Raw genomic sequence first — 16,003 nt, forward strand, 5'->3', positions numbered from 1 at the left:
ATGGCGTGAATAGCAAATCAAACTTTCACCAACTTTAAGTCAGTGACCACGCCATCCTAATTGAAGGCTTGAGTAGGTTATATTTGTAGGTCAAAACAATTTGTGATATTTAGCAGTTTGCGGTAGCTCAACAGGAATATCACAATTTGATGTTAATCTATTTGTAAATGTCCTTGTTCCCCCATTCCTATATTCCTACACTCTGCATGACGAGGCAAATTTTGTTTGGCAATCTGACCGGCTCATCAACTAATGCATCTCGACAATGGGTGAGACACAAATTCAATCTGTGCCCAAGCCAACAACTATAACTACAAATACTGTGGTCTTGAGTCGCAAGGCACAACAGAAGCCAGAACACGATTTAAAAACTTTAAAAAAAAAAAGGCAGGGAGGGCATATTGTATTGGTTCCTAAACACAATAAGTACTTAAAGAGGCCAAGTGGAAAATGGGACCTCTGTGTGCAACAAGATAAATTGTTTAACTTGTGTCTTATTCGGGACATATCTGCTCCCAAACACTTTGAAAAACAGTCATATGGCTTAAAAGTGTCAGCTTTGCGTGCAGTCTTCCAATCAAGTCATCACAACAGACAGAATATGGAATAATTATTGCAAACAATTCTTTGCTTCCTTAATGCACCAATAACAATCTGCTCTCAGACAAAAATCATGCTTAAAATGTTTAAGCCTTAATGGAAACCATACTTTTTCTTGAAGCTCAAAATTAAATGATAAATATGTTAGAATACTACTTATTTAAACTTTATTTTAAAGCCAAGAAACTTAAAACAGAACCTTAAAAATTTAAACAAAAACAAAGGGAGAAAAAAAACGCCATTCTGTGAAAACTAATAAGCTTAAGCTTGTACAAACAGCAAGCATTTACATCTTTTTTTAATAAAACGGAGGTTGTATCAAAAATTTAGTTTAAAAAAAAAAATCAGTTGCTTTTGCTTGCATCTTTGAACTACTCATGACTATTTTGTGTGCATTTTCATTTTGTAACTACTGAACATCTCCACGTCTGTGCATGCACACAGAAGAAAAACTCTGTATAGGAGAATAGGTGTCTGGATTGTGGAAGTTAAAGTATAGGTGAAAGTTTATTTCAAATTTCCGTAATTTCTTTAAGTGAAGAAACAGCACACCACAAAAATATTGCACCTTTACCAAAAATACTTCCCCAAAAAGTGTTTCAAAATATACTTTATGGATTTTCTCCTTTCCAAGCTCAAGCCCACAGCAGTTACAATTCCATGGGACACTTGCAGAACAAACTATGTGGAAGGCAGGCGTACACTCTTATACTCGTTACTCCTGTGTTTGAAAATTGCCGAGTAGTTTTGTAAGTGAAAACGCAACCATTGCAGAACCTAGTTACCCTAAAAATAATTGAGAGAACATTTTTCTGCCCCGTTCCTTTAAATCAGCCACAAAGCCACAGCAGTACTGTTCACAGTTTAGATGTTTCAGGGCAGAAAACAGCAAGAGATCAATATCAATTCCTCTAATCCAGCTGAAATGAATGTATACATATACACAGAAGTCATGATGCAGAATGCGTTGCTCTTTCTTTTTTCAACTTAACTCGTTTTAATGAAGTCCCCATATTTCTCTACTCTGGAGTGAAACACCAAATGGCACATATTTTTAGCAAAGCAGGACTATTCACTAATTCTCTGGCCCATCCTCCCCTCCAAAAACCTAACATACAAGTTTAGGTAAAGAGCAGATTAAATGTAAAAAACTCAACATTGAAATCCATTGTCTTTTAATTTAAGTTTTTAGGCTACCTTTATAATGTTACGTCATGTAGCTAGACACACGTGAATAGAAAAAAACAGTACAGTTAGTGTTAAAGGCAAACAGCAGAGAACCAGAAGGCCACCCACAGTGCTGTCTGCACATTCACTTTTCTCTTTGCATGATCTGCTTGACACGCCTGCTGTCAGAAATACTTCGGAGCAAAGACAATTTCTAAGATCAAAAAAGAGAAATCAAAGCCGTTCAGCAAACTGTGCACCAGAAGTTCCATAAGTATCTCTTGAGGGAAGGGGTGATGTTGAAAAAGTCTCCATACATCAACAGACTCTGGACTTTTTGCTTTCAACAGCTTAGTCTTGAATTCTTAGCAATGATTTGCAGATTTTCAATTGATACAGACAACACTGGTGTGGAACTTGTACAGCCCGCCACCCCTCCCGCCCCATCTGTTTCTTTGTTAAGGGGGCACATAAGGAGGTGGCGACCTGTATGGGGTCATGTTCTTAGGCCGAGACCCTTTTCCCTCCATGGGTGCTGTGAAAGGCGGGGGAGGCTGATATGGAGGAGCATTAGGGTCCTCATCCCTCAGTGGTGTATATTCTCCTAGGCTGTCTTGGTTTAAAGGGGTAGTCTCCGGCACATTCTGATTTGGGTATTCCGGTGGAGGGAGAGGAGCTTTTTCTTCCTGAAGGATCAATGGCATACTTGAGGAAGGAGGGGGTTTTGAGTCATCCAGTTCATCTGCAAAAATTATAGGCACACCTTTTTTGATAAATGTTGCCTGATCTTCAATAGTAAGTTTTCCTTTTCGCTTCTTACGGTAACAGATCATAGCAATAATCCCTGCAATAAGCAGTATGGCAGCCACAACAACTGCAGGGATTACAGTGTGAAGGTAAACATCATCTTCACTGCTCTTCTGTGGATCCCGGTCAGCATCTGGAGTTGGAGGTGCCACAGAAGGGATCCTTCCATCTCTTCCCACTGGAACAAACTGTACATACTTACAGCTGCCTGTGCCAATGACAGAAATGTTTACAGGTTTGAACTCTGGCACCATGACATTTGTGAATATCGGGAGTGGATAGCCACGATCATCTGCAATCTTTCGACTCATGGCTTTTATCTGTTCCTTTGGGCATGGCTCCAAGGGAAGGGTATTGTTTGTCCATTCCACGACAATGGATCCCTTTGTGATATTCTTTAATGTAATGCTTGTGCTGTTCCGGTCTCCAAATGCAAAAGCTAATTTTTTGACTAATAGGATTTTCCTATTTATGTCATTGATCACTGAATTGTAGTCACCCTCAAACTTGGCCAAAAATGTTACAGCAGCTTTGTCAGCATTTGTATTGTTATGGACATGGATCTCAAATGCATCAACAGCCGTTTTCCCACCTTTGTCTGAAGCATACATAAAATACTCATGTTTTCTTCCAAGATTATTATGAGGCATGCCATACATAAGTTGGCTTGTACTATTGAACTGGACCCATGAGTTATCTGCTATGATCTGTTGGTCTTTAGTCTTCAGCGTCAGTCTAAGTTTATCAGTAGTACCATCCTCAAAATCATAGAAGGTATCGGAGGGTATTTTTACTTCGAAATAAGTACCCACCCAAGTGTTCACCTTGTCAATATGATTTTTAAGAACTGGAGGATTGTTTGGTTCCAACAGCTGGATAGTACCACTAGTGCTGGTACGCACACGGCTTTGAGTAGAGGTGGTTTCCATTTTGGTGGTTGGAGCTTTGGTAGTAGTGTGAAGTTTGGGTTTTGAAGTCCTTGTTTTTTTAGTAGGCCTTCGTGTTGTGGTTGTTGAGGACTCAGTCGTTGGAGGTGTGGCTGGCTTTTGAGTTGTAACTCTTGATCTCTTAGTTGTAGGGGGTGTGGATAATGCAGTAGGTTCCACATAGCCAGGTCTGGTCATTGTTGGACGAATTTGACCAGGTACTGTGGTGGTTGAATCCACAACTTTAGTTGGCTGGATAGGCCCTGGTGTTGGTGTTTGAACAACTACTCTACTTCTAATAGTGACTGTAGGTTTCACAGGCAATGGCACAGGATCTCTAACTGGAGGAGCTGTGGTTTCTGTAGGAGGTGCAATGGCTGGGGAGGTTGGGGTGGGAACAATTCTCGTTGGTGGCTCCTGGATAGCGGTTGTGGGAGGTCCAATGGCAGTAACAGGTGTAGGTGTTGTGTTTATCTGACGCCTCACTCGTTTAGGCAGTTGGGACTTTTTATTAGCAATATGCCAACCAACAACTGGGACACCGAGTTGTGCAGACATTGTGCCTTTTTTAGCAGGAGACTCAACAGTCTGAATGTCAGGGACATTGGTCTGGTCCAAAGAGCAGCCAAGTTTCCATGAAAGCAAGGCACCATTTTCCACAACTTTTTTAGCATTACCTGGTCCAGCCATGAAGGCTGACATGTCAAACAGTCTATTATTTATAACTGGTACAAGCTTCATATTAATTAATTCTACTTTGGAGAATGGTCTCATTCGATCTAAAAGTTCAAATCTCTGCTTTGGTGTCATTTTCTTCAAGTCTGCATCCAGTATTACAGTCAAGATGGTCTCTGGTTCATCTACACCACACAACAACGGTGCAATCTCATTTGTATCCTGCATGGACGTCCGCACTGATTGAGGCTCATTGTGATCCTCTGGATGAACCTCTACAGAAAAAACATCTGTTGCTTGTGGTATGTGGCTTCCATTGGATAAAAGCTGCATTGCAGTTACTTCGATGTAATAGACTCCCTTGTCTGTATCAATAGGAAGGCCCAACAGAGAGCTACTCTTCAACTCCCATTGCAACCAAGATGGCAATGTAGTCTTTCCAACTTCAGTTATCTACAAGTGGAGGGAGGAAAAAAAAAGAAAAAAAAGAACATTAACGGAAAGAAAAAGCACCATCTCAAGGTACAAAAACTCACTTTCCTAATAAATGTTCTATAATACATTTATTAACTAATGCTTAAATAACTCAGAAAGGCACTTGTATAATTAAAGGCTATGCATTTGCCATTCAACGATCAAGGTGCAACAGATTGAGTGAGTAAACTTTCTGAACGAAAATGCCAACAAGTTAAATGCTAAAGCCACTAGCAGCTCCAGGAGGAGCTGAAAACTACTATAACCATTTTGGAACATAATTTTCATGTTTTCACTACTCGTTACAGGCATCACTAAAACCATGTTTTCTTTTTTTAAATAGACAGGTCAAATACAATTGTTTCCAATTGCTTAACACAATGATGGCATTTGAATACATCATCACTTAGGCATTTAAAAAACCAGCATACTAGGATCTTCTTAACAGTTAGGTTTCAATGCACCTCTAAACGTGGTACGCACAAAGGATACAAGCATTGTCCAGTGAATTATCAATAGGAGCACTTCCACCATCAATCGATATAGGTTTGGTTCCTTTATGCTTTGAATACTGGTACAATTGTCAACTTGTAAGCTCCTAGCCAAACATAAAAAGTCACTCGTCACCTCAATTGAATACTTGCACACAACCGAATTATCATTAGCCAATGGCTTGTGCAAATTGTACGCCCTGCTTTGAACACAAGATATAGAGCAAACTTATAGAAGCTGGTTATATTTAAGGGGTGCCCCCGTCCCACAGAACTGTGAGAATCCAGCAAAACTTCATAAAATGCCCGACATTTGGGCATTTCTGCAATATAGCCAGGCCTCAAGAACATTCTCGAGTGGGAACATTTTTACTCCATTTATAAAATGTGAAGCATTTGCCTGCGTTTACGGAGTTGGTACTCTGATGATGTGTACGACTGAATATTTTATTTTGCTTGCTCATTAAGGAATTCTAGGAAGCAGAAACTTGTGAAGCGCAAAGTAAATATAAGGAAAAGACAGATTTCAGCACAAATCATTGAATTATCATCAATTACCTCTCCCTCGTCTAGTGTAATTTCTGTGTAGGTATCACCCTGACCGATATTTATCCTGAATTAGAATGTTCCTATTAGGGGTTCAGGTTTTTTGGCCTTTATACGGTCTTCTGGGTATTCACGTTTCCTTTTCACTGGCGGCTGTTTCTAGTATTCAATCAAGGAAACCGTGTTTGCCATACTAGTATTAATTTGCTCTATAGAGCAATGCATTTGTTTTTCGACCTGGGACAATAAAGTTGTTGCAAGAAATCGCCCCCGCCCCCCCCTCTAACTCTGAAATGTATCCATCCCTTTTCAGCATTGGTGAGAAAAGGGAGGCTTTCCCTCCACACATGCCTGTGGACGGTGCAAACGTGTTTCTCAACATGGAGGCCTCATTATGTGTCTTTTATGGTGTTTGTTTTCAACAGCTGCTGTCGAGGTCGATATTTCATGTCTGCCATCCTCTGATGATTTGTGTGTGGACGGCGAGAGGTGCGTGACTTGGAGTTACTTTTAACCATTTCAGTTGGTACATTTTAGGTTGTTGCTGAAGCGGAGTGTTCGGTGCAGCACTTCGGCCGAGCATTGCCTGCTTTTGGGACTTTTTAGTTGTACAGCCTTGTGCACGTCAGGGGTTGAGTCCAGAGCCCAACTTAAGTGTGCGCTACGGAGCGTGGGTTGGCAAGCAATGTCTCCTCAATGTGATGCTCTTTGGTACCACTTGCATAACAAATGCTAGACTCCTCAATCTCATGGCCTACCAGTAGTCTCATTCTGATACGTTTTCGCCTGCAAGGCATATGTGGCCCAATGCTTGGCTCAGTGCGCTAGATTTTTTATTTGAAGAGCTGAAATGACATTGTACCTAGTTGTGGTCTCTTGGAAGGATACTGTTGCACAGGCAGTGCATGCTCTTCCAGGGGAACTTTGTTTTAGAACTCTGCCAAAACAGTGGTATTCTCCATGGGAGCCGAGGAGAACCATGGAGTTAACTCACAATGTATATGGGTTTAGGGGCATTCTACAAATAGACCAACTGTATGAACCTTACAACCCCCCCCCCCCCCGCCCTGCCTCCCACTCATCCTTACTGTTGGCAGAGCTTGCAAATTCTACTTGCCCACTCAAGTCAGCAAGATTTTATGTAGGTAGAGTACCACCAGTTGTATGTTATTTGTCCTGGCTGGAGAGTATGGGGGGGATGTTTGAAACGTATTGGATAGTTACTGCAAACAAAAAAAAAATAAAAAAAGTTTCACTATGTGTGGCTGGCCTCTATGAAATGTGCTTATGGCGACATGCACTATTTTACAGAAAGCACTGGGAAAAGCTTTATCAGCATTCACCATGGGATGGGAGCTCTTCTCTTTGGTCGAGTATGAAAACTAAGGACCTCTACCTGTAGGTCTAGTGCGATTTCTTAAAGGATTTGCAAAACCTGTTGCACCTTTTGGCACCGTGTAATGCTGTGTAATAGTCCGGTCATATCGACTCCACTTCCTGTCACATCATCAAAGTAAGTTGGACTAGATTCACTGATGAAGTCGACAGACGAAACCTATCACAGAAGTCTGCCAATGACAGTAAAATCCCAATGAGGACTTCGCACGCGTACATGAAGGACCTTGGACACCTTTACACATATGATAGGGATAGCATTTCAGGAACACTGTACTCCACTTTTCGAATAAAAGAAAAAAAATGATGTAATGCTCAGAAGCACAACTAGATGGTGGCCTATGCAAATCATGTGAATCTAAGCAGACTCACACGGTACACCCTCTGTTGGCACTGCCGTTTTGGCTCGGGCTGGTTTGGCGCAGCCAGCTTGCCCCAGTGGCCGATTTGGAGCAGGAGCATTTCTGGCGCGCCCAATTTGGCGAGAGGGACGCTTGAATGTGGCTGACATTGCAGCCACGTCTAAACTCCCTCACGCCAAATTCAACAGCATCATTCTTTGCAAATGCAGCACATTGAGGTACTGTGCTTGTTGCATTTGCAAATAATTTTTATGATTTTATGAAGAATTGCAGAGTGGAACATGTTCTTCCTGCTTGGTCGACATGTGAATAAGCATCCTCAGAGCCCGCAACGAGATGGTGCAGAGGTTTTTTGTTCAGAAATAGGCTGTACTTCTCCTGCAGAGCAGAAAGGCCACCCTTTGAAGAAGAGAAGTCCCCCCCCATCCCTTCATGGTTGTGCTGATTTTAGTGACCACTGAAGGATGAATGTCAGAGTAACTTGACTGCAGCAGCCACACATCTGTAAATTAACGTCTTTAACTCGCTGAGCTATTTTCGTTGGCACACGCTGATACAGTTAAGACAGCACCTACAGGTGACGATAAGTTCCTACTACACGTGTGTAATGGCAAACTGCGCACAATTCGGGGCGGCTGAGAGGTGCGCACCCTGAAGCAGAGGATTCGGCGGTTTTTGGGTGGGTTATGGCATGGGTTAACATACATTGGCATTCCAACTCGGACACCGGCGGTGTTGGCGGGAATGCAACCCATTCTACAGCCCAGAGAAGAAGAGCGTTGAGGGTGGGGGAGGGCGGGCACAGGCCAGGGGACAAAACGAACGACACTTGGTCAGAGGGGGCAGGGGATGCACGTTCTCATCTCAGGGTCAGGTGTCACTGGCTTTCAGTGCGTGGGGCAGTTTTTCCATATGTGTCTTACAGCCATCTGGTTGGCAATGGTTATCCTGCCTGCCAGGGGTTCTGTGTCTCAGTGCCATGTTTTACAGGTTCCATTTTTTTATTGCTCGTTTTTTTCAGGGATTTTGGCGGAGGCGTACAAAAGGTTTTGTACTCCTGTTTTCTGCATTCGTCGACCAGTTCATGCGTCCTCGCAAATTGAGTGTGTGGGTCCCCCCCGCACCCTCGTGTGTGCATCAGAGCACTGGGAGTTGGTCCAGTGTACATTACTGAACGATCAAATGAAAGTAGCAAATCGAGAAACTGAAATAGGAGGGGGTCTGCATAGGCCAGTTATAAGAATGCTGGAGGGGTCCATGTTTTGCAGTGTTTGGCTTGTTCATGCTTTGCTTTGCCCCTCACTAACCCGCTCACCTGTTTAATGTCTACCTTATACTAAGCAATAACTAGCACACACCCTCGTGAACATTAACACAAAGGGTATACACATTTCAAGTTGCAAGCTACTAACCTGGCATATAAAGTAACTTGCTCCCTCAATTCTCCATACGCAAACAGCACATCATTTCTTTCTTGCAATGAGTTAATTACCAATAGCTAGTGCAAGTTTTGAGGCCTGCTAGCACCTTCCCAACTGTACACCTGCCCCATCAGTTAGCAGGCAGCTGCACTCAACCTCACCCTAAATTACTATCGTTTTCCGCTAAACTGACAATACCATAAACGAGTAGGGCAGAGTGCACGGTCACTGTTCAGACTAGACTCTGATCCGAAGCCTGGGACGAGGCTCAGGTACTTCTTTGGGGGCAAGGGGGGTGTTTGGCGCACCCCATATCCCTCCCCCCTCCCCATGAGTCAGCAGTGTTGATTCCCAAAGTGGGGCTAAGTCACTTGTCTACAGATGAAGTTGTACAAGGTGAGCCAACCCCTCCGTTTCTTTCCCATCTTTGCTCTCTCGCTATATTCAAGGTCGAGTATTACTATACCAAAATAGTTTTAGTGGTCTAACCAAGTATTTGTAAAGGTGTTCTAAATTCATGGAATGTCCCCTTCCTAGAGCAGGGGACAGTTGCCTACCCTGAAGCTTCAGCTATTGGTTACAAAACTAAGAAGCAGTCCCCTCTTAAACTGTTGAAGTTTAATGGTTAACTTTTACATGGAATGTAAGCGGTTTAAGATCCTATGACACCAAAAGGTAATAGAAGCACATGTCCCCCTTGTACAAGAAGCCGCTTCCTGCCAATGAGGATGCCCGACTTAAAGGGCAATTGGGGCCGGGGGTCGAGTCTTTCATTCAGAAGCAAATTGTGCCGAAGGAGGAGTACCTAGCCTCTTCCATAAGAACCTATCGGTCCCAAATTCTTACTTAAAAAAACAAGATGATGTAATGGTGAATTGCTCGATTGATAATGCTCCCAATTATTATCCTAAATGTATGCAAGCTCAATTAGATTTAACCTAAATTCTGGAATGACTTGCGGCAGATATTTCAATCACTAATTAACGCTTCCATCATAATCAGTGGTGACCTCCCTCTGGATCCCATAATGGACAGGAAATCGCTCGGCAGGTTTAGCCCTTCCGAAATGAAGGCTTTTGAGGAGTATATTCAAGTTAGCAACCTAGCAAATGCCGGGCGTATATTTAAGCCAGATGAGTTTGAAAGTACATTTTACTCCCCAGTGCATTCCTCTTACTCTATTTGTTCGAGAAAGACCATGATTAGCTGAGTGTAGGTGGTCATGATCTCACAACTTGTTACATCTGATCACGCCTCAGTAGGTGGAGTCTCAACACACGACAATAGCAACAATAGAGGATACCTATTAGAGGGGACAGCGGACAGGCGTATGGAGGAAAGGGGACTATGAACTAGGAAGTAAGGTAGTCACTATGGTGAGAAACATTGTCATACTCCTACATCCCGTCCCATTTCCTCCATACTTCTGGGAGATTCCCAAGCACCGACCATAGGAACCACGGGTGGAAGGAAAGTCCCTTATTGGAACACATTTTTAAGAACTGCGTGGCCGAATTGGGCATCAGGTCAAGACAGTAATGTCTGCAAAAAGCTGATGGGGAAGCCCACATAGCAGCCTTGGCTATGGACTCCCAAGGGACATACTTTTGGAAGGCAACTGCAGCCGCTTTGCCATGAACAAGATGTGCATGAATGCCCTTTGGGGGCTGAAGGCCTTGAATTTTGTAGGCCTCGGAAATGCATGAAACTATTCAACGAGAGATGGACGCTTTTGAGGTTGGTTTCCATTTCGGGTCACCAAACGTAACAACGAATTGTAGAGCACTTAAGTTTGCTTGGTCTGTCGAGGTAGAACTTCAGAGCACGTCTGATATCTAGATTGTGTAAAACCCCCTCGGCATCTGAGACTGGGTTCGGGAAGAAGACCAGTAAATATATGGACTGGTTTAAATGGAATTCAGAAATCACTTTGGAAGGAAAGAAGGGCGAGCCCCACTTTATCCTTGTGGAAAGTTAGGAATGGATGTTCGACAGAGAGCTTGAAGCTTGCTTATTTATCTTGCAAATGTCACCGCAATCAAAAAGACCACCTTCCAAGAAAGGTACTTGAGCTCAGTAGTGGTTGCGGGTTCAAAAGGCTTATGACAAAGTAGTGAAGACCCCATTCCGATCCCATTTGGGATGAGGGGCACGAACCGGCGGAAAAAGATGAAGACCTGCAAAATGTCTCTTGAAGACTGGGTTCGCCAGTGAAAAAGAACAATTGTCTGTAGACAGATAAGCTGCAATGGCGCATAAGTATGTCCTGCATGATAAGACATGGATGCCGGAGACAGCAAGGTCAGTTACAAAAGACAAGACGCAGTCAATAGAAGCCATTCTGGGATCAAGCTCTTTGGCTAGACACCAATGACAAAAACGGAGAAGGCTTTTGTGCTGCTTGAATTATATGCATGTTGTCCTCGGAGAGGTAACTGCGCTAATGATCTGAACTCAGGCACCAGGCCGCCAAGCTGAAGGATAGTGGGGAGGGGTGCCACACTGGTGGTTGCTCTGGTGAAGGTCAGGAATATGCAGCAATCTGATCGGGGAGCACACCGACAGGTGCTGTAGTTCCCAAGACCAGAACCTGGCTGGCCACCAGGAGCCATGAAGAGGAGAGTGCAGTTTGATGCACTCCTGAGTTTCCAGAACGACCGATGAATCGCGGCAAAGGAGGAAAAGCTTAAGCTTTCATTTTTTCCCCACAGGGTCTCAAGAGATTCCCCCAATAAAGACACTCTGAGGTGGTCCCTGAAGCATTAAGAGCAAGTTTATGGTTCGATGAGCTTGCAGAGGTCCACCGCTGGAGAACCCCATTGCTGGAAGATCTTGGCGAGAACATCTGTGTTCATCTCCCACTCGTAACCCAGTGTGAGTCTGCAGCCGCATTGATCTGACCTGGAATGTGCACAGCTTGAAGCCAGACATTATGTTGGATAGCCCAATTCCAAATTTGGATAGCAAGGTCCACCAGAGGGGGAACTTGGTGCCCCTGTTTGTTGATGTAGAACATCGCTACGGAATTGTCTGTGTAAATTCCAACCACGCTGTTGGTAATGGACGGTTGAAAAGCCTCGAGCGCAAGAAAAACTGCCAGAAGCTCCAGGTAATTGATATGCAACGCCTGTCCTGAGGTGTCCACAAATCGTACACCTCGAGGTGCAGCAGTGTTGCTCCCCACCCCAGAAGGGAGGAATCTGTAGTAACCGTTGATTGTGGGCAGGGCTCCTGAAAGGAGGTCCCCACTGAAAGGTTGCTGGCGGAAGACCACCACTGAAGAGGCGCCATCATGCTGAATGGAACTGGAATCATCTTGGAATCTGGATCCGTAGCCTGGGACCAGCAGCTCCGAAGAGCAAGAGGAGTGTGCATTTTCAGGAATGCAAGAGGTAGAGCTAGCAAGCAAGAGGCCATGAGGCCCAGGAGTCTCTGGCACCACCAGGCAGACATGTGGGAGGACTGTAGGAAGAGTTGGCACGTGGCTGAAAGGTCCAAATTCCTGTCCTCCGTCAGGACCGCTCTGGTACTGACGGTATCCCAACAGAAACCCAGAAAGATCAGATCTTGAGCAACCGTCAATGACTATGTCCGACAGTTCACCAACAGCCCAAGGTGGAACAGGAGCTGAAGAAGTGACTGAAGATTGGCCGTAGCGGCCTGTGGGCAAGGACTGCGCAAGTATGGATATACATGAACTCCCTGCAGTCTGAGGAATGCTGCGATGACTGCCATCATCTTTGTAAAGACACGCAGTGCTGAGCTGAGACCAAACAGAAGCACACAATACTGCAAGTGTTCCGTTCCCACAGAGAATCACAGATATGGGATGCTGGCCCCAGATCAGAATATGCATGTAGGCATCCTGAAGGTCTACGCCGCTGAGCCAATCTCCCTTCCAGAGAGAGAACTTTATCTGGTAGGGTGTAATCATCTTGAATTTCTCTTGGGGTAAAAGAGATTCAACTTGGAGAGGTATAGGATAGTGCGCAGGCCAGCCTGGTTGGGTTTGGGCATTGTAAACAGACAGGAGTAATAGCTCTCCCCTTGCTCCCGCAAGGGAACAGGTTTGACTGCTCTGATGTCTAGAGGTTTCTGTACCTCCGTCCTGAGGGCAGGAAGCCCAGACTGCTGGAGAGGAGGGTGAGAGGGTGGGGCGGGGCAAGCAGAAACCCGCCCGGGCGACAGACAAAACCCATTGGTCTTCTGTGATGGTCTGCCACGCCTCCAGATGAGAGGAAATACGTCCTCCCACCAGAGTCTTGTGCGACCGATGGAAAATATCATTTAGATGTTTAAATCAGCGGGAAGACCACCCGTTGCTGAAGAGGAGGCTGTTGACCGAGAAACAAACCGGCCACCTTGCCTTTGCCGTTTACGCCGAGGGCCACCAGCGGGAGCCTCTGCGCTGCGCGGACAGCAATCCTGAAAGCCTCGGAAACCAGGGAAGGACTGAGACCTCGACCTCCAAGTATAGGGTGCCTTTGCTGGGGTTATTGCAAGGACCGACAATGACTTGGCAGTTTGAATGCTTGCCTTGGTTTCTGCGAGATCCTCATCCGTGGAGGAGGAACTGTTCTTTATTCTCAAAGGGGTGATCAAGCACCTTGTCCTGAACTTCCTTCGAAAACATAGTAGCATGCAGCCACGCTTGGCAAGAAAGGTCTACTCCGACCCCAAGTGGATGTGTCTACATGATGGGCCGCAACCTCAAGTAGATCCTGCGGCAGCACCGCAGCATCGGATAAGCTGCCCTTAATATCTTCAAGGTTATCAGGAGGAATACATTCCTGAAATTCAGCGAGATCCTTCCACATTAGAGACATTAGCAGCCGCCAGCATAAGGTCAGCATTAGCCCGACTCAGCTAAAGAGCCGAATTGGAAAACCCCTTTATTCCCCCAATGGCGCCAAGAAGCTTGTCCTCTTTGGAAAAAATCTGAGATGCTGCAGTGGAGGATGTAGAAGCCGGCTTCGACTGGAGCATAGCTGCCTTCACCACAGTCAATGAGGGGAGTTGGCATGCAGACAAGGATATGTCCTCAGATGCTTGTAGCGAGCGTCAATGTTCTTTGTTTAGGTGTTCCCTTAATGAGGTTTTTCCCAGACCCTGCAGGTTTCGACCAGAACATCGCTTTTAAGGAACAGGCCAGTGCGCTCCATTGTGTCAACAGCATAAAGGCTCGAGAAAGTACCCCTTCTTGTGGAGCCGGAGCCTCAGGTATTGGGTTGTTTAGCAACACCATCATATCCACAACCTGGTCATGGAAGGCTCTAATGGAGTGGGGGGGGGGGGGTTGTCGCTGACCTGGTCCGCTTGATGCTCATCCAGTGAGGCGGGAGCAGAAACCTGACCCACGGCACGTGGCGCCTCATTGCCCCGAGGGCAGGGTTGACTGCACAACAGAGTTTTCCACAGGAGAAAGTGAAGGCATAGGAGGCAGTGGAGGAGGCCGCACAGGAAGTGGAGGAGGTGGCCCTACTGGGACCTGCAGAGGGATTACCAGAGAAGGGGCCGGTATAGGCGGCTTTGGATATATTTCCTTGGTATTACCCGAATTGTTCGTTTACAATTGTTCGAATGACACAATTGTTTGATTAATAGGGGTCTTAATTGACCTTCTGCACAATTGGCCGTATGGTCATTTTAATATATATTATGGGTTGGTGTAATAATAATATAAGGGGATTGGGAGGGGGGGGTTGGGGTTGGATTGAGTGGGGGACTGCGGGGGGTTTCCTCCCCGCATATATATCCTAATTGACCGTTTAAATTCGGTCAATTGTGCAGAAGGTCAATTGTTATTCGAACATTTGACATTCGAACAATTCGTATACAACCATTTCCTTAAATAAATCCTTCAAGTACACCTTCATGGGATCAGAATGCATAAGCGTATGAAACTTGCCAAAGAACGCATCCTCAGAAGGCGGTCTAGGCACTGGAGTGGGCATAGGCCGCTAGGAAGGGGCATAAACCCAGGAGCGCAGAGGATGGTTGCCAGGATGGCCCTCCACCAACTGAATCCATGTAAACCAAAGGAACAGACGTAGGAGGGAGCAAGACTGTCCGGCAGCGGAGTCCGAGCACGCCAATCCAATGGAGAGCAGAACGTATTCTCGTTATCCACAAAGCATGGAAAAGGTTGCTCAGCCCCAAAGACTGGCCACTCAGTACCAGCTGTTGTGAACGTTGGTGAGAGGTAGACAAAATGGCCGCCATGGACCGCAGGTGTTGGACCGACATTTTGTTAAAGCCCGAGGTGAACTGTGTCACAGATGCCAGTGAGGCTGTGGTCACCTCAGGGACTTATGTTCCATTTTAGCCATGTGACAAGGAACCTAGGCAGAGCCGGCGCTAGCAGAACTAGAGTGTTTCTAGGACCCCCTTAGAGACTGCTGATAAATTGAGGGAACCTCGACGGACCCAGTACTCGAAGACTTAACCGGCTTCTTTGCCCCCTCAGTAGGATCGGTTCGACCACAGGCCTGGGTGTGGGAAGGCTTCGAGTCACTCCCTGTAGGCAGAGCCCTCTAAGGGTGCCCCTGAATCTTGCTGGTCTTAGATTTAGCCCCAAGATAGGGAACCTCAGGGTAAACCCGGTACGTTAAGTCACTTTAACAGGAACCTCAAGCCGAGACTGGGTACACTTTGTTCCAGATGTGGAAACCTTGCGACTGACCCCGGTCAAAACAGCCCCAGAATTACTGAGCCTAACTTTAGCCCCTAAAAGGGGAACCTCGGATGAAGATCCGGTCCTGGCAGCCCCTCTGCAGGGGACCTCGGAGCAAACTCCGGAGTGCCTATTGGATCCCTTTCGGGAAACCTCAGGGAGCTCCCTGGTAGCAGAGCTATTTTAGCCTCTCCCAGACCCTGAAAACCCTGGGAAGGAGTCCCCTGGCGTGGGTGCCCTAAAAAAGTAACAAACTTACTGGTTGCTTCCTTTTTTCTTCAATGAACTGCTGAAAATGTGGTGGAGGAATTCGCAGGAACACCTCCTCCCACCTGACAAGTCTACGCTGGAGTGCCCGGTCAGAGAGGGAGTCGCAGTAGAAGCACTAGTTCCACCAGTGCTCCGGGCCTAACCACTCCAGGCAAAGAGTGAGTATCTGCTCCCGCGAAACGACGTTCATACGATG

The 16,003-nt window shown here is 45.6% G+C and overlaps 1 protein-coding gene across 4 annotated transcripts in view; it reads right to left on the reverse strand.

Moving 5' to 3' along the window:
• Nucleotides 1–744: 744 nt before the first annotated feature.
• DAG1 (dystroglycan 1) overlaps nucleotides 745–16,003 on the reverse strand; it is a 122,531-nt gene continuing 107,272 nt past the window's right edge. For 2 of the 4 annotated variants that reach the window (XM_069644079.1, XM_069644081.1), the window contains exon 3: nucleotides 745–4,628. In XM_069644079.1, the coding sequence (XP_069500180.1) occupies nucleotides 2,226–4,628 (2,403 nt within the window). In that variant the 3' untranslated portion in view covers nucleotides 745–2,225. The remainder of the gene's footprint in view (nucleotides 4,629–16,003) is intronic. The other 2 variants (XM_069644082.1, XM_069644083.1) reach the window with 1 other exon arrangement.

This window comes from Ambystoma mexicanum, chromosome 2p (assembly GCF_040938575.1).
Source record: "Ambystoma mexicanum isolate Mex_15411 chromosome 2p, UKY_AmexF1_1, whole genome shotgun sequence".
Taxonomy (NCBI): domain Eukaryota; kingdom Metazoa; phylum Chordata; class Amphibia; order Caudata; family Ambystomatidae; genus Ambystoma; species Ambystoma mexicanum.